At 41.6% G+C, this 18,821-nt stretch overlaps 1 protein-coding gene across 1 annotated transcript in view; it reads left to right on the forward strand.

Moving 5' to 3' along the window:
* prkcha (protein kinase C, eta, a) overlaps positions 1-18,821 on the forward strand; it is a 185,910-nt gene that overhangs the window by 143,508 nt on the left and 23,581 nt on the right. Inside the window, exons 10-11 of the mRNA XM_078406761.1 lie at positions 1,072-1,226; positions 17,865-18,003. Coding sequence (XP_078262887.1) covers positions 1,072-1,226; positions 17,865-18,003 — 294 coding nt within the window. The remainder of the gene's footprint in view (positions 1-1,071; positions 1,227-17,864; positions 18,004-18,821) is intronic.

Here is an 18,821-nt window from a genome sequence, read left to right on the forward strand (position 1 = left end):
TGTGATCTCACTCTGTCAATGGAGGAGGCCCAGGTCAGAATGGGAAGGGGAGTTGAAATGGTTTGCAACCGGGAGATCCCGCAGACCTCGGCAGTCTGAGCGTCAGTGTTCAGCGACACGGTCACCGAGTCTGATCGAACGTTCATCACATGGCCTGATCGAGCCCTCGAGATAGGTACCACTGGCTACTCACTGGTGGGCAGGTTGACTCTCAGCAACCTTTGTAAGGTGATCTTATTGAAGTAAAAGATCCTTCAATTATTTAGGGGGGAATCTAGGAGGGGAAAGAAGGGTGATGGTAAAGGGAGATGTTCCCACAAGTGGGCAAATCTTGAACGAGGGGATGTAGTTACAAGGTTATGGGGATGCGCATTTCAAGCAGTTACGTAGGAACTTCTCGATGAGTGTCGTGATTCTGTAGAATTGCCGACCCTGGAGGGTTCTGAGGGCAAGGCCTCCAGTGTCAATTAAAGAGGAAACAGATGTGTTTTTGACAAGAAAAAGAATTGCGGATTATGGGAAGAGAAAAGGAGATGACGCTTGGGGGAGATCGTGTTGAATGACAGGACAGGTTTGAGGGCTGAGTGGTCTACTTCTGCTCCTATCTTCCTATGTTCTAAGATGTCCACCACATTCACTATATAACCAGTTCTCTGACTGTCACGAACACCTGACCTGATCCTGGGTCTCGAATCCCTCTGCAAAATGCCCCTTGTACCAACACTGCGGCCTCTCTGCTTTATCTTTCCACCTCACAGACCAGGCATCTGGTCATCGCTTGATCCGTGAGGCAGTGGCTCTACTAGCTGCATCAGTGTTAGCCTCAAACATAGTGGCAAAAATAGTACCACCCTTGCCTCCTTATCTACTCAGACGGCAGTGGCATCTCAGTTTAGTGTCTCATCCAAAAGATGGGTTCTTTTTGGTAGAGCAATTCCACAGTGGCGAGACTACCTAGGTTTTTGTATCATAAGTTTTGAGACAATGGCTTGAAAGTCATGAGCTCAATAGTGGGCCACAACTGTCACAGTTCAGCGAAACTATTTGAACTATTTGTGTTATCTCTTGCAGGACCGGCTATTTTTTGTGATGGAGTATGTAAACGGGGGAGATTTAATGTTCCAGATTCAACAAGTGCGGAAATTCGATGAAATGCGCGCCCAGTTCTACGCTGCCGAAATTACCTCAGCACTCATTTTTCTGCACAATAAGAAAGTTATATACAGGTAAGGCTGAAATCTGTTTCACCACCATTGGGAGATGAAGGAGATGGCCTGCATCATTTTATTGTCAGCAGTGAATCACTTGGAAGCATAACGTTTTCCATGGGCAAGAGAGCCCGTCTCTATTGTGTCAGTTATTTTCTAAAGGAATGCAACCTCTTCTGTTCTGCTTTCTGTTTGAAAAAAGTCTGGTAGCTCTTTATCACCCATATTAAAAACATTCAACTTAGTGCACTGAATGTTTGCAAAGTGTGAAAGAGGTTGATTACTATAACAGACTTAATTGATTGAATTGATTGATTGAATTGATTGATTGAAAGATGCAGCATGGAAACAGACCCTTCAGTCTATGCCGACCAGCAATCACCTGCTCACACTAGCTGTCTTATATCCTTTCTCATCCACTTCCAATATATTAGGGGCAATTTACAGAAGCCAATTAACCTACAAACAGATTTTCACTTCCTTTATTCACTGCAATTTAACTTTTCCCATCATCCAATTGGCGAAGGGACTTTCAAGATTCTAAACAGTAAGCTGTTCTTCCAATTGTTATTCTCCTGTACATTACCTGTCCACAATCTAGATTTGAACAGTATCGCAGAGTTGGCAAGAGCCAAACACTGATGACTGTCAGTTGATCCTGACAGTAATCAGCTTGAAGCTTCTTTCAGTGAAGGATATGCCGAATGGGAGAGGAGATGTTGTGCACTAACATAGCCTAAATGGGCCGAATGGCTATCCTCTGCCCTGCAACAATTCTACGATTGTAAACTGATAGGGAGTTTCAGAAGCAGGTTAAAGTCATGAGATATGTTGCAACATGTTTGTGCTTTGATAAATCAGTAACGTACTCATGATTTACTGAAAAAGGAAGATCTTTGGAGCCAGTTGGAGCTTGTTCTAAAAATTACAACTTTGAGAAAATACCACGTGGATTGCAGTAACCTGATTGCTAGCTTGTAAACACATAGTACACTGTGGTATGACAGCTATAGTCTAAATATTTGCATTGGAAATGATAAATGAGTTCAACAGATAAATCTATGCGATGCTCAAAATACACAAACAAATTATGCAACAAAGTCTTCAATGCATATTCATACTCAAAAATACAAAACTAAACAGAATCAAATCCAAATTATCTTCAATAATTTGGAATGCTAGTTAAAACATTTGAATACGGTGAATGAGTACCTTTGTGAATGTTGCTCAATTGCTAAAGGTTTGACTGTTCTGAATGGAAATAGGTAATATTATGCCTAGTGGGATTTTTCTGTAAACATGTTGAATATACAGTATACTATTTTCAGTGCAGCAACAAATTGACTGATTTTCAGCACTGTACACAGAATTGCATTCTCCAAATATAATGGTCACTGACAGAACCCAGAGGTTTCCTGTAAATTTGTCAGCCATTGAAACCACTAGGAACATATTGCACCAGAATCTATCAATAAATCTACCGGATACAGGAGAGGTCCTATGAATGTGCTCTCGACAACAAAACCGGAAACCACCTGAGAATGTATTGGATGCTGAAGTTGACTGGCCAGCTCCAAACAAAAGAGCAACACGTAAACAGAGGCATTTGCTACCTTCTGCTTTTGGTTCTGATCCCGATAAAACTGGCCTCGATGATTTGAACTGAAAATAATTATGTGCGAGCACAGAAAAATCAGGTGATTTTGTCAAGTATTTCTAATTTCCTGTGGAAAAAAAGTACTTTACATTAATGTAGCTTTCTGTAGGTTGGTATCAACATCAGCTGTCATAATGAAATAAAGACTGCATGATCTGTGCAGTTACCTGATATCACCTTGCAGTATTATCACTGGTTTGTCTGCAGTTGATTGGGGTATGGAGAGCACAGGGTGGCATGTTAATGGGGTCAGTAGGGTACAATCCCAGTAAGAAGGGATTTTTAAAAAATTAAAATGTAAAACAAGGAACTGCAGATGCTGGTTAATACATAAATGGACACAAAGAGCTGGGGTAATGGCAGGTCAGGCAGCATCTCTGGAGAACATGGATAGGTGACGTTTTGGGTTGAGACCCTGGGGTCCTATTGAGGAAAAGTAGATATTATTCACATAAAATTCAAAGAAACAAACAGCACTCTCCAGCAATATTTAACATGCAGTGACTAATCATTTACTTTATACTTCGTACTATTAAAAGTAAAGTTCGGCATATGAGGATGGGTGTAGACAGAAATAAAGGCTCAAAGGCAAAAACAGCAAGGAATGGGAATCTGAAACAAAGTCAATCAGCAGATCAGACACCATCTGTGGAAAGAGAAACAGATTTTATGTTCCTTTAACAGAAATGGAAAAGTGAGAGTTCAAGTGTCAGAAAGGACCAGTTCTGATAGAAACAGAAAAAGCTTCTTGCTTAAATTCAATATTGAGTTGGGATTTTACATTTTACACAGGTCAGTTCTGAAACAATTTCATCAACCCATAATATAAACTCAGTTTTTCTCTCTCGCCAATTACATCTCACATTTGCAACTTGAGTTTTATATTTCTCAATCTAGGCCAGTACTCAGACAACCTTAATTTATGGACTCCATCTGTTCTTCCAACTCCTCCTGTGCATCTTAGAATTTTCTTGGTTTCTCATTTATCCAGAACTGAATCATTGACCTGATGCTGGATAGACACAAAATGCTGGAGTAACTTAGCAGGGTAGTAACTCAACTCATTGACCTGATGCGATTGGTCTGTTTCGCAAATAATGCAAAAGAAACAATAATGCAGATGTTTTCCACACCAATGGCAATGAAATAAAATGTAATTTTCCAGTCAGATAAACATTTTTCTAACTTGGAAAACCCTAAACAGAAAAAATATGTCCTGGCTCCCTCGCGCTTTCTGGAAACGTGGCCATTTTGGATGTCAGCTGCGTGACTATCAAATCTTGAGGAGCACGTTCTGAAAAGTGACTAAACCTTAAAGCAATTGTTAAAGATTTGATGCAGAACCTCAATCTGCCCAGTGAGAGCTCTGATTCTTTTCAGATGCACTTTGTGGTGAGATTTTTAATTCTCTCCAATGGTCATCATCACAATTGCTGAGTTTGGATTTTTGAGGTAGCATGTCTTTATCCATGAATTCAAGGGAAGGATGATAAAAAAAAACTACACACTTTTTACAGTTGTGCGAATTAATTCATGAGTTTATGTAATAGCTTTATCAAATGAATGCTCTCTGTCACAAGTTCCCTGACTGAAGTTGCTTTCTATAAAAAGCTTGTAAGACATTTATTGTTTCTGGCTTTCTGAACAAATACCTTGGAATAATTCCAATCTCCAGGCAGAAAGTTCTGGTTCCCCTTGGAGTGATTTCCAGATGCAACGTACACAAATGATGAAGACAGTAAACTGTTTCCCTGCTGTGATTTATTCCACTTGTAATGTTTTGTGACAACTTTTCTTTCCTCCTGGGTTTAGTTTAGTTTAGTTTAGTTTATTGTCACATATACCGAGGTACAGTGAAAAGTTTTTGTTGCGTGCTAACCAGTCAGCAGAAAGACAATACATGATTACAATCGACCCCTTCCAATTCTTTATAAAAGATAGTAGTCCGAGATGACTACTCCTTTAAAAAGACTCCTCATCACCTCTTTCAATCTCCTTTTCCTGGATCAACATTTTTTTTGTCTGGTCATATCTTTGGGTGCTGTGGTTTTCTCAAGCAATTTGTCTAGCATCTTAACTTTGTAAAGATATACCAAATTGTAGGAATATAATTGAACAAAACTTCACTCTGGGCCACGTCAAGTAATATTATGATAGATGACTAAAAGTTTGATCAGAATTGGTTAAAAACATTTTTAAAGAAAAGCGTGTGAAGAGTTGTAGGAGAAGCCGAAGCAGCTAAGCAAATGACAGCATTTGTCAAAATTAAATGGATTGTAGAAAATAATATGATTGGAAGGTGATTCCAAGATGAATGCTCAGGAACTGCATTCTACATCCTTAGATGTTAAATGAGTTGGATATGGCAATGGTGGCTGCATTGATTCTAGAAAGTTGAAAGTTGCATAAATTAGAAAGTTGAAAATCTCGCCCCACTGTTTACAAAAGGCAGAGGGAGTTAAATGTGGAACTATAGACAAGTTAGCCTAACATCAGTGTTGAAGAAAATGCTAAAGCTTTTATCAAGAATGTGATAACATGGTGCTTCTAAAATAAGAACAGGATTGGGTAAAATCAACATAGGTTTATGAAATGGAAATCATGTTTGACAGCTATGTTGCAATTGCCTGAGGTTGTCTATTCAAGAGTAATCGAGTCATACTGTGTTACATCATGGAAACAGGCCCTTCAGGCCAACTTGTCCATGCTGACCAAAATGCCCCATTTAACCTAATCCAATTTGCCCATATTTGGCCTCTTTCCCTCTATACTTTTCCCATTTATGTATGTTCAAAAGTCTTTTAAAAGGGTGTCTGGGGGCTCAGTTACTGAGTATCATCGACTGAGATCAATTAATGTTTCTACGTTAAGTGAATGAAGGATATAGGTTGTGTGGTGAAGAGCAACTCCTTATGTTCTCATTTGCTCCACAATTCTCTTTTTCTCTTTAATCAGAGATTCATTCCTTTGGCCATTTCACCAATTCTGACAAAGCCCATTTTGCCTTGAGAGAGTTTAGATGGTGAAGGATGACAAACTATTTGGCAATGGGATCGTAACAGCACATCACAGTATTTACTCAACTCCTGTCCACATCACTGAACTTCCTGACCCAAGATTAGAAAGGAGAAAAAGATCAGATTTTCCCCCTTTTGTGTCAGGAGTTACTTGAGATCTATTTTTTGCAAGATGCAATATTGGATGAACTCACTCACTGTTCATACCCAAGAAATGAAAGCACTGAAGAGTTATAACTGCATGCTTATAACAAGGGTATAATAATTTTGATGGTATACATTTTTCCCCAATCCTTTCCTTCAAATTATACAATAACTTTGACCCCAAAAACGAAATGGCAAATCTCTCCCAACTCCTCTTGGTCAACACTCCTCCCCACCCTCACTCCCACCATCTCCATTCCTTACTTCTGACACCTTCCACAAATGTCCTTTGTCACAGCACCTTGTAAACTATTTTATTTCATTAATTGTTTAATTAATGATTATGAGCCACTGGTGCCAGTTCTTCTTATCGAGTCCACATCACAATATTGGGCCGAGCCGCCCCACTGGGAACATGGTGTGCAGCCGGCACCACCAACACCGAGAGAGCTGCCCTTGATGTCTCCAGTGCCACCAACACCGAGAGAGCTGCCCTTGATGTCTCCAGCGTCACCGTACCCATGGAGCAGGCGCTGGCCACATTCGCCCTCACTGCAATCGCCACCCACTGCAAGGGCGCGATGTATTTCCTTCCCATACTCTGCAGAGATCCACACTTGCACTTTAGAAACCACCTTCCGACCTTTACACAAGGAGTCACAATGCTCCACCGACCGACTTAAAGCGATTTGCGAATGACGACCGGTTGCCAACTCGAAACATTAACTCTCTTTCTCTTTCTGACGCGCTGAGCTTTTCCCCGCGGCATTTCTGCCAAACTCCACAGCAAGTCAGCCTAAACCCGCACCTCCAAACCCGGGATTTCAAGACCTCACTGGGCACCACCACACCTTGTTGCGACCTCCAGGAGCCCCCAATGGAGGCCGCGCGGCAACCCACCTCCTGGCCCAGGCTGCCGCCACCGGCAGAGCAGGGCGGTGACACAGCGCAACACAGCGCCCCTCCGTGGGATACCGATTTCAAGCATTTAGCGCGGGGCCCTCGAAAGCGTGGGGCCCGAACCAAATGCTACTTTTACTACTATGTTAATCCGGCCCTAATCATTACTGTTAGCTTTGGGAATTTGTTAACAAGAATGCATAGAAAAACTGAAAGTCAATCCTATTTTAGTTCCTATTCATTGAGGTTAAATTAGGATAGAGAGTGGAATGGAGTTAATACCGTCACAATCTAACCAATGTCGGAAAGACTGCGGATACCGGTTTAAATAGAAGGTAGACACAAAATGCTGGACTAACCCAGCCAGACAGGCAGCATCTCTGGAGAGAAGGAATGGGTGGAAAGAACCATCAACACAATCTGCTGGCCATGCAGACTGATCACTGAAATGTCAAAACTATGGAAAAAAACCTGAAGGTCTGAAGAAGGGTCACCCATCTGAAGAAGGGTCAACGAAACGTCACCTATTCTTTCTCTCCAGAAATGCTGCCTGTCCCACTGAGTTACTCCAGCATTTTGTGTCTATCCACAATCTAAGTTATATCACTTCAGACATTTTAATTGGACATTGTCAGGCCCGGTCCGATTATTGATTCAAATGCAATTTTATGTAATAGGCTGCTGTTCTATTCTGTTGCCAAATTCTTGAAAGTCTTTGGTGTCAATTTAATAATGCATTCAGATATTGCAATTTATAACAATGATAGAAGCTTTAACTGCTGCGTGTAACGAAAATATGCACAGGAGCCATGGTAAATGCATGATGTGACACTTTTCAGTGGACTTAGCTCTTGTACAAGAGTGACTCAGTGGTGATAACAGGAGCTCATGCTGCACAGCTCCTGCAATCAGATTCAACGCTGACCAAGGGACTGCCATAATCTGAAGCAGCAGGTCAGGCAGCATCTGTGGAGGCAAAGGGATAGATAATGTATCAGATCGGGACACTGCATGAGGGCTGAGAGTGTCGAGGGGAGTTAGCCAGTATAAAGAAGTGGCAGGCAATAAATGGAGCTAGGTGAGGAAGGGAATGCTATTCAGATGGAACAAGGTAGGGAGAGTAGAGGGTGGATGAAGAGTCAGATGCTGGCAGGTGATAAGTGCAGACAGTGAAGGGTGGCATATTTTAGGATCTGTTAGATAAGAGAAGTGGCAGAGCAGAAGAGGAAAGCTGTGAGAAAGGGTCTCATAGAATCCCCTTTGAAGAGAGGAGGAAAACTTCTTAAATGAAGACATATCTGGAAGAGACTTTACAGTGGAGCAATAAAATAGAGTTTCAAGAGACTGCAGATGTTTGCATGTTCTCCTTGTGGCCATATGTGTTTTCTTCCACATTCCAGTCAGTGCTTAGTTTAGAGATTCAACGTAGAAACAAGCCCTGAGTCCATGCCAGCCATCGATCACCCATGCATTAGTTCTGTTATCCCACTTTTGCATCCTACACATTAGGCGCAATTTACTGAGGCCAATTAACCTGACAAAACTGCACGTCTTTAGAACGTGGGAGGAAAGTGGAGCACCCGGAGGAAACCCACACAGTCACAGGGAGAACGTACACAAGCTTTGCACGGAACGGCATCCAAGGTCAAGATCGAACCAAGGTCTCTGGCGGTGTGAGGCAGAAGCACTACAGCTGTGCCTCTGTTAAAGAATGCTGATCAGTGGTATAACTAATTACTATAAATCACCCCGTGTTTGGGGATTGACATTAGAGTTGATACGCACATGAGAACGTGACTGAGAAATAGTGTGAGAATGCGATCAATGGAAATGTATTGAGAGGCAGCATAACCTCCATGGGCTGAATGGCCACCTTTTTTGCAGTAAGAAAATTCAACATAATCAGCAGTCTGTCATTACGAAAAAAGCCATTTATATTATGGAAACAAGGAATTGCAGATGCTAGTTCACACAACAGGGCACAAAGTGCTGGAGTAACTCAGCAGGTCAGACAGCATCTCTGGAAAAAAATGGATACGTGACATCTTGGGTTGGGACTCTATATAATGGCAATGTAAGCCATTTATATTGTTTTCTTTTATACTGCTATGTGGCAATATAAGCCATTTATATTGCTTTCTTTGCATTAGCTGATTTTATCTTATTGGAGTATGGTGAAATGTGAGTTTCCAATTTGGTATTTGCATGTACATATATAGAAATCTGAATTCTAATGTCACTAGCTTTAGTTTAACCTTGGTGAAGTTGGACAGCCCTTGTGCAACAGTAATCTTCTTTGCAGTGTGATGGTTAGCGTTGCAGTAATGTGATTTGTGAGTTACAGAATGCACATGTAAGGCCCCGTGATCTGAGCCTGAGCAGGCACGGAGCAGCTTGGTGAGTCTGGATAACAAACCAGAGGGGGAATTAGGTCACTCTATATCTTGTGTCAGGCCTTGCAGCTGTCATTTAAAATGAATACTCCGATGTGACAGTTCAGAGGGAAACTCATAAAGCTCCCAACAAAGGACTTTTAATAGCTTTGGTTGATTAAAACTTTAAACATCACAATGAAAAAAGGAGGAGTAAAAGTGAAGGAGTAAACTGGAGTAAAATTATATGCTCCCTTTTGAAAGGTATATAGGACATACTATTGAGAATCAATGATAGCAGTCAATGAACAAAGTAACAAGTTTTTCTTTAATCTGAATTTAGGACCGACTGGTCAATACTGGCTAGAAAATAATAATGAAATACAATGAGGTACTCTAGATTAATGACCACACATTTTGTATTGGATATAAAACCATCTAGTCTCATGTACTCAAATAAAACTATTGCATCATTCAAAGACGTCTCCCGGCAATTATCACCCAATAGACATAATTAAAACTGTGACTTTGCCATGGGCTTATTGGCAATGACATTTCTAAAGTAGGCTGCTGCCTCGGGAACATTGCGTGATTAGACATTTCGGAGTTATTTTCCATCGCCCCTTCATCATCTGTATACTTTATCTAATGTTACTTAATCACCCTCACATCACAAAGTTGTATCTCCCTGAATTATTCACAGTAAGGCCACAATAGAAGATGAGATTGAGGAAAGGTCCACCAAGGTTACAGACAACTCCAGCTTTACCCCTTTCATTCCAATCTGCTGAGAAAAGGTTATCCAAGAGATAAACCTGTCCCCAAAGGTAAGTCAAGCAGTAGCCCTGAATCTCAGTTGACACAGCATGATCCATGTATTCATTTGTACTACAAACATAAATGTCCAAAGTAGTGCTCGAACCATCATATCCCACACGATATAGTTACCTCATCCATGGTTCACATTCAGTTCAATTCAATGTTATCCCATCGATTTCAGTGAAGCATTAAAGGTGATTTTTTTATAAGCACTTGTGGCGGTACCCGGGGATTAGGCCACTCCCTGGATCATCCCGCTCGGCACAGGTTGGACAGGGCTGGGGAAGGGACTAGTGCTACGGGGTTTGCCTGAAGGGGCTAGAGAGATAACACGTGCTTGAGACTGAAGAGAGTGTGGATGTTCTGTTGCTGCATGAAAATTACTGTTAATACCTACCTGGCGTCTTGCCTGATTCCTACTGCGTCCAGACCCACTACACACTTATCAAACTTAATACAATTTATTGTCTTTGTTTATCCAAACATGGCATTTTGTGGAGTAAGCATTTTAAATCCAGGATAATATTAATATCAAACCCAGAGCACATGGAATATTTTGAAAGAATACCAATCACATTCTTGTTTTTTTTTAAAGTGTATGTCATTGATTTTTAATACAAACCTAACACAGAAGTGTGATCTGCACATTATATTACACAAAGTACTTTTGTGATCATCGACAGATGCATCGGGCATGCCTCCTGTACCCATGCAGGACTCGTTGATTTCATTAACTTTACTACTAACTTGCACCCTGTCCTCAGATTCACTTGGACTACCTCTCACACCTCTCTCTCCTTTCCTGATCTTTGTGAACATCACAGGGTACAGAATATGTACTGACATCTGCGATAGAATCACTGACTCCCAGTAACCTTGACTATACTTCCTCCCACACCATACTCTTGCAAGGATGCCGTCCTTTAATCTCAATTTCTGTCTCCACTGCATCTGTTCCAACGATGAGGCTTTCCACCCGAGGACATCTTTCTTCAGTCCGACCTGTAACATTGCCTATCCATGCATTCCACAGATCGGCCTGATCTGCTAAGTTTCTCCAACACTTGGGTGTTTGCTCAAAATTGCAGCATCTGCATATCCTGGTGTTTCTGTGGATGGAGCCCTGCTGTTAAGGATGGAACCCTCATCCATGTCTCCATTTTGTCTTGCAGTTCTGATCTCACTCTCCCTTCCCCCAGATGGAACAAGGATAGAGTTCACCTAGTACTCACTTTTCACTTCGCCAGCCTCTGCATCCAATACATCATGTTCCAACATTTCAACATAATCCCACTTCAAACACCTTCAACATAATCCCACCCGGTCACATCTTCTTGTCCCACCCCTTACCATTTTCTGTAGAGAAAACTACTCCTTGATTTGTTCATCCTTTTTAACTCAACCCCCTTCCTAGGTACTTTCACTTGCAACTGCAGGAGATGTAACACCTGTCCTTATACCTCCTCTCTCACTTCCTTCCAGGTGAGCCAGAGGTTCACAGGCACCTCTTCAAACCTTGTCTACTGCATTTGTTATTCCCGATGCGGGATCCATTTCATAGGCAAGACCAAGCATAGAGTAGGTGACCGTTTCACCGAACATTTGCTCCTTGTCCGCCAAGGTCCGCTGGATCTTCCAGATGCTTTAGGAACTGGGATGAATAACCCAAATCCTGGATAACCATTCTAATCCCATTCCTATTCCCATTCTGACCTTTCCGTCCTTGGTCTCCCCCATTGCCAGACAAAAAACTGGAGCAATAATATCTCGTATTCCATTTGATTGGCTTACAATCCAATGGTATGAGCAATGAAAACTCAAATTTCAAGTAATAGCCCCACTATGTTGACTTCAGGACCTGTCTGTGGTGTCAACCTCTTCCACCAAGGTTAGTGTGGGTGAATCAGTGTGCTTATTCATTGATCAGGGCTGCACCTAGTAATCCACAAACCGCACAATGATATCATGTTATAATAGTGCAGACACATCATGTTATAATAGAATTCAATGGTGACCTCCCTTCAAGAGGGTTCAGGTACTGGTGGTCAGTCCAGCAGAGAGGCAAGTCACCTGAAAATCCTGGCACTAAATACTTGGTGCCAGCAGAAGACAGGAGCACATGCATTAGGAACAGGTAGGAAAATCATTGGATGCAATAGGGCAAACCTCACCATTCTTTAGGTTTGGGTTTATTATTGTCACGTGTATGGATGTGCAGTAAAACACTTTATTTTGAAAGCTATTTAATCAGTTCAGAGAATACTGTACATCAATACAATCAGGCCAAACGCAGGTGCAATATGTAAAGGGAAAGATACAGAGTGCAGAATATGTTTCTTAGCACTGATTCCTTAGATAAAGTCCAAGGTCCAAAATGGGGTAGAGGTGAATCAGCCAGTACCTTGTCCCTCGCATTGTCACTTTTGTCCATGTTTTTCAGTGTTTATAAATTTCTAGCCCTTCATTTCAGCTATATAAAGCTTGTTAATAATTCACAAGGTTAGTTTCAAATTCTGTCTGAGCTTCCATCAGTTAATAAATGGGTTCAGTTGAGGCAAATTGCATGTGTATTCATTTTTAGAGTGAGCTCTCCTGACATACAGCTGTAGAAATGATTCACCGTTCAAGCAGCAACAGCAAAGCTTTAGCAAACAGTTATTGTGAAAAATAGCACTCACTCTGCCTCGAAATGACTATCCAGAAGGCAGAAGTTTGTCTTTTCCTGCTGATAAACATTGACAGATAAATGGGGAAATGAAAGTAGTCAATTAAGTTGCAAAATGCTACATTTTTAATAATTGTGACCTGAATGCTATATTTTGCATTCTCCTGTCAAAGATAAGATGAATTAATAAAGAAAACAGGCTGAATCCCAAGTATCTGAATTCTTCACAGAAACTGATGTTCTCTATATGGTAATTAAGGTTTCACTCTGTCAAAGAATTATTTCAGGTAGAACCAGAATACATTTGTTTAAGCTTACTTAAAATATGTAGAATTTGTATTTTAGAATTCCATTGAGGTAGCAACAAGGTGGAAACCTTGCCAAGAATCACAGAACCATTAAACATCTGATCCAAGCCTCTCCTGTAACACTTAGGCTGGGAATTTAGCACTCCAGATTGGCAGAGCACCACTTTGTCACTAGTGGCGTGATTCCTTCTCACCGTATTCCACCTCCCCAGTTGCAACAGATTACAGCAGGATCCACTATGAGAGCCAATCTGCCATTTTAAAACTATAATATCTAGTTTTGCTTCAGATGCGTAAAGTTGTACTTTAGTGCTTTTGGAAGACACTTCGATAGATCTTGAGTAAAATAGTTGATTTGTTTATCACAAGGGCAAATGTGCGACAATCATAATATTTTTGAGCACACTTGACCATAATCTGCCTTATCTCTGAAATGTTTATATCAGGAATCTCCTTCCTTGCTCTTATTTATTGTCCTTGATAAAATTCATTCTTGGGAGAGGGTCATTGTCAACACCTATTCAGATTCTCAAGTAGTTATAGAACAAAAGACAGACACAAGAAGCTGGAATAACTCAACGTGTCAGGCAGCATCTCCAGAGAAGAGGCTCCAGCGATGCTGCCTGACCTGCTGAGTTACTCCAGCTTTTTTGTGTCTGTCTTTAGTTAATAATAATAATAATAATGCATTACATTTATATAGCACTTTTCAAACACTCAAAGACGCTTTACAGGGATTACTAGAACATAGAGAAGAAAATAAATAGATAAATAAGTAAACGAACAGAAAAAGGAGACAGAAGGTGAGGTGACGGTCAGTGGTTGAAGGCAGTGCTGAACAGGTGAGACTTCAGTGATGTTTTGAATGTGGTGAGTGAGGAGGAGTCTCTGACAGTTTGGGGTAGTGAATTCCAGAGGGTGGGAGCAGCGATGGAGAAAGCCCTGTCCCTCCAGGATCTGAGTTTGGTCCGGATGAGGGGGGACAGGAGGTTGGCAGCAGCAGAGCGGAGGGTGCAGGTGGGAGTGTGCCTGTGGAGGAGGTCAGTCAGGTAGGATGGGGCCAGGTTATGGAGGGCTTTGTAGGTCATGAGGAGGATTTTGTACTGGATTCTCTGGGGGATGGGGAGCTTGTAAAGGACAGGGGTGATATGGTCACGGATCGGGGAGTGGGTGAGTAGACGGGCAGCGGAGTTTTGAATGTATTGAAGTTTACTGATGATTTTTGAAGGTGAGCCATAGAGGAGGCTGTTGCAGTAGTCCAGACGGGAGGTGATGAAGGCGTGGATGAGGGTTTCTGCAGCTGTGGAGGAGAGGGATGGACGGAGACGGGCGATGTTTTTGAGGTGGAAGAAGGCTGTCTTTGTGATGTGTTTGATGTGTTTGTCGAAGGAGAGGGTTTGATCAAAGATGATTCCAAGATTCCGGATGTGAGGGGAGGTGGATACTGGGAGACCATCAATATTGAGGATGAAGTTTTGGGTGGATTTGGTGAGCGTTTTTGGACCAATGATGATGATTTCAGATTTGTTGCAGTTGAGTTTGAGGAAATTTGATTGAAGCCAAGATTTTATTTCAGTGATGCAGTTGTAGAACAATGAGAGGTCATTCAGCCTATCAGATCTTTCAGGACCAATTCTCTTGGCCCCTGTCTATAGCTCTTTCCTTATAGCACTGCTGTGGGAAATCCTTATTTTTTCTGCAAGCGTTTATCAAATTTATTTTCAAAAGCCGCTTTTGAATGTATCAATCATTTTGTCGGGCAATGCATTCCAAATCCTAAACACTTACCTTTAGGGTGGCACAGTGGTGCAGCCAGCAGAGCTGCTGCCTCACAGTGCCAGAGACCCGGGTTCGATCCTAACCTCGGATACCATCTGTGTGGAGTTTGCTCATTCTCCCTTTAACCGCATGGGTTTCCTTCGGGTGTTCGGGTTTCCGCCCGCATCCCAAAGACATGCAGGCTTGTAGGTTAAATGGCCTCTGTAAAATTGTCCTTGGTGTGTAGAGAGTAGATGACGATGTGGGATAACAAAGAACTAGTGAGAAAGGGTGATTGATGGTGGACTCATTGGGCTGAAGGGCCTGTTTCCATGTTGTATCTCTAAACTTAATGAATAGAGTTCTCCTCATATTGCCCAGATTTTTTGCCAATCACCGGACATCTGTTCACTCTGGTTATTGATACTTCAGCTAGTGGAAACAGTTTCTCTTTGTCGACTGAGGTAAAGGGGGTGCTTAGGACTGGGAGCCCCCAACGAGAAGCTGCTGCAAAAGGTTTTTACTTAAAGGGACCTGTCCGAGACTCCACAGCCAGACTCCTAAGCGCCATGAAGAGCTGCTCGTGGAAGTGTGCACCACTCAATGGACACACACATCATATGAAGAGGTGCTGTAAGAAAAAGGCAGAGATTAAGTATTTGTGACTCATTTTCACTCGAATTATATTGCATAACCACATAAACCTAACGCCACAATTTCTAGGCCTGTGATCATTCAGTTAATTCATTATCTGCAAACTATCACAGTTATCCATGTCACAATAATAGCCAGATTTTGCAAATAATCTGCTGGTGGCAAAATGCTTTATGAATCTTGAGGATGAGAAAACCACGATATAAATGCATCTTGCTTTCTTTCTTTCAAAAATAAAATCTATCTGGTCCATGAATGGGCCTTTAACTGGATCAACCCAAAAATAAAGTCAGACTTGTAGTCTTTACTGGAAAGTTGCTGTCATTTCAATCTTGGTTTTGCTTCCAGCCAAGACCGGCAGGAACACTGGCTCGTTGGTTTCCATGATCTAGCATCCGGGAGCTTTAACTGTAAATGTGTGTTCTGCCGCCAAATTTCCAACATACCAGTAAAGCAAAGAAAGTATTCATAAAAATTCTAAGTCTAAGTGCTGGAGGGGAAAGCCAAGAAATACAGCAGCCATGTGAAGCGTGAAGCTGATCACATCAAATGTTGTAATGCCTGGTACTAAACTTTTAACTCCAAAGTATTTCCTCTCCCACATCCACAGATATTTCCTCAACAGGAATAAATTCTTTTCTGAACAGATCAAACACCAACCTGTAGAATAACTGTTGGGAGGGTCGGAGGACCCACTTTAGTTTGCCTACCTCCACAACAGATGGACAGCGGATGAGATCTGTGTTTGACCATTTAAACAACAGGCACACATCTGTCAGGCTGTTGTTCATCAATTGCAGTTTGGTGTACAACACAGTCATCCCTTCCAAACTCATCTTCAAACTCAGGGAACCACATCTCTACTCTTCTGCATGCAACTGTATCCTCAACTCCTTCATTAATGAGTCAATTTAATTGATTGTCACATGTACTGAGGTACAGTGAAAAGCTTTTTTGTGGCGTGCTATCCAGTCAGTGGAATGATGGTGCATGATTTCAATCAAGCCGTCCACAGTGCATCGATTCAGGATAAAGGGAATAACATTTATTGCAAGGTAAAGTCTGATAGTCCGAGGGTCTCCAATGAGGTAGATGGTAGCTAGTAGCTCAGGATTGTTTCCGAGTTGGTGACCCCAATCAGTACGGATTGGCAACAACACACAGCAGAGCTGTCCCCTAGCTTGACTTTCTCTATGCCTACAACTGTGTTGCCAGACATAGGTCCAATGCAATCTTTAAATTTGCCAATGATACCACCGTCGTTGGATGAATAACAGGTAACTATGAGTCAGAAAAAAAGGAGAAAGATTGATAAGCTAGTTGAACGAGAGAAATAACCTTCCTGTCAATGTTAACAGGACCAAGGAGCTGATTATTGATTTCCAGAAAGGAAACCAAGCAACCATGCACCTGACTTCATTGTTGGGGCAGTTGTGGAGAACGTCATGAGTTTCAGGCTCCTGGGTGGACACATCTTTGATGATCTCTCTGATGCCCAGCACATTGATGTAATCTCAAAGAGAGCTCACTAACGCCCCTACATCCTCAGAGGTTTTAAGAGATTCAGCATGTCACTGAATAATCTATCAAGCTGCTGCAAGTATAATGGAAAGCAGACTGACTAGTTGCATCACTGTCTGGTTCAGTAGTTTGAATGCTCAAAAATGAAGGAGCCTTGGAAAGTAGTGGACATTGCCCAGTCCATCACGGGTATTGACCTCCCTCCATCGAATGGATCTCCTGGAAGCGAAGCCTCACGAAGGCAGCTAATATCATCAGACCCATCCTGGCCACAATCTCTCCTCACTGCTATCATCAGGAAGAAACTACAGAGCATGCAAACCATTACCTCCAGGCTACTTTTCACCAGCAACAGGCTCTTGAACTGCCCTGAACAACCCCAACCATTACCATCCCACAGCACTGAACCACTATGGACTTTGCATTACTATGGTTGCTCTTGGTATTTTGGTTCTTGCACTATCAGGATCTGGTTTACTTTAGAATAACTGATAATTTATTGTACATTTATTTTTATTGTTGTTGCATCTAATGTGCACTAAGAATTCCATTATTCCAATTCAATTGACAAATAACCACTCTTGATACTGCACTAGTCAAGAACTGTAAACCTCGCTCATTATCCCTTTATTTCTCTCTTTGAAGCTACTGTGGAACACTTACCAAGTTTAACTAATTACTGTGGTTTTTTTGCTGCGTTTTATTAGTTGAAGTGTCTGTGTCTGTCTTTTCCTTATATTTGCCAACCAACATAAATCGTCATCTGGGAAATAAAATTAAATGTGAGGACAATTAAAAAATTGCAAACAAAATGACTTTAATGGTTTTTTTTCTCCTCCAGGGATTTGAAACTGGATAATGTCCTGTTAGATTCTGAGGGTCACTGTAAGCTGGCTGATTTTGGAATGTGCAAGGAGGGAATCTATAGTAATTACACAACTTGTACCTTCTGCGGCACACCTGACTACATTGCACCAGAGGTAGGTAAAGAGGTGGACCAAGGTCCTTCTTAGTAGAAAGCTTTGTGAATGGAATGAGCATGAGTTCTCCACTGAGATTGGATTCATCAACTCATGGGCCTTCACCATAATGAGGGAACTCCTTGTGCAGACCTTTATTGCTAGCTCTGAAGCTTTGCACATGATTTTGTCTGGACTATTATGGTCATTAGGTCATAAGTGAAAGGAGCAGAATTAGGCCATTTGGCCCATCAAGTCTACTCTGCCATTCAATCACGGATGATCTATCTTTCCCTCTTAATCCCATTTTCCTGCCTTCTCCCCATAACCCCTGACATCCATACTAATCAAGAATCTATCTATCTCTGCCTTTAAAATATCAATTGACTTGGCCTCCACAGCCTTCTGTGGCAATGAATTCTACTGATCCCAACATTGTGATTTACTTTGGAAGTAGCCAACATTTAGGCTTCTTAGTATATTCAATTTAACTGCAAAGCTCCACATAATAATAATCAATGGTATGCATTTTCAATTATAATGACCTCACAGGTCCATTCAGCAACTCTGCTACTGACCTGGCTGAAGACTGACCTGTTTGAGGACTCTTGAGCTCCACACTGTTTTCCAGAACTACTACGTGATCAGTTTCACATTTCAACAATGTCCCTGGTAACTATGGAAAGTATGAAAACCAGTAAGTCAATCATGGCCCAGAAATAAATAGATCTGTAATGGCATGAGCAATGTGTTCCGACTGTGGTTGATTTCCATGGTACACAATGATAATGGCTGAGATTTTGCAGAACTCGTGGCATTTCTCACAGTAGTGCCAGTAA

The sequence above is a fragment of the Rhinoraja longicauda genome, chromosome 10 (genome assembly GCF_053455715.1).
Source record: "Rhinoraja longicauda isolate Sanriku21f chromosome 10, sRhiLon1.1, whole genome shotgun sequence".
Taxonomy (NCBI): domain Eukaryota; kingdom Metazoa; phylum Chordata; class Chondrichthyes; order Rajiformes; family Arhynchobatidae; genus Rhinoraja; species Rhinoraja longicauda.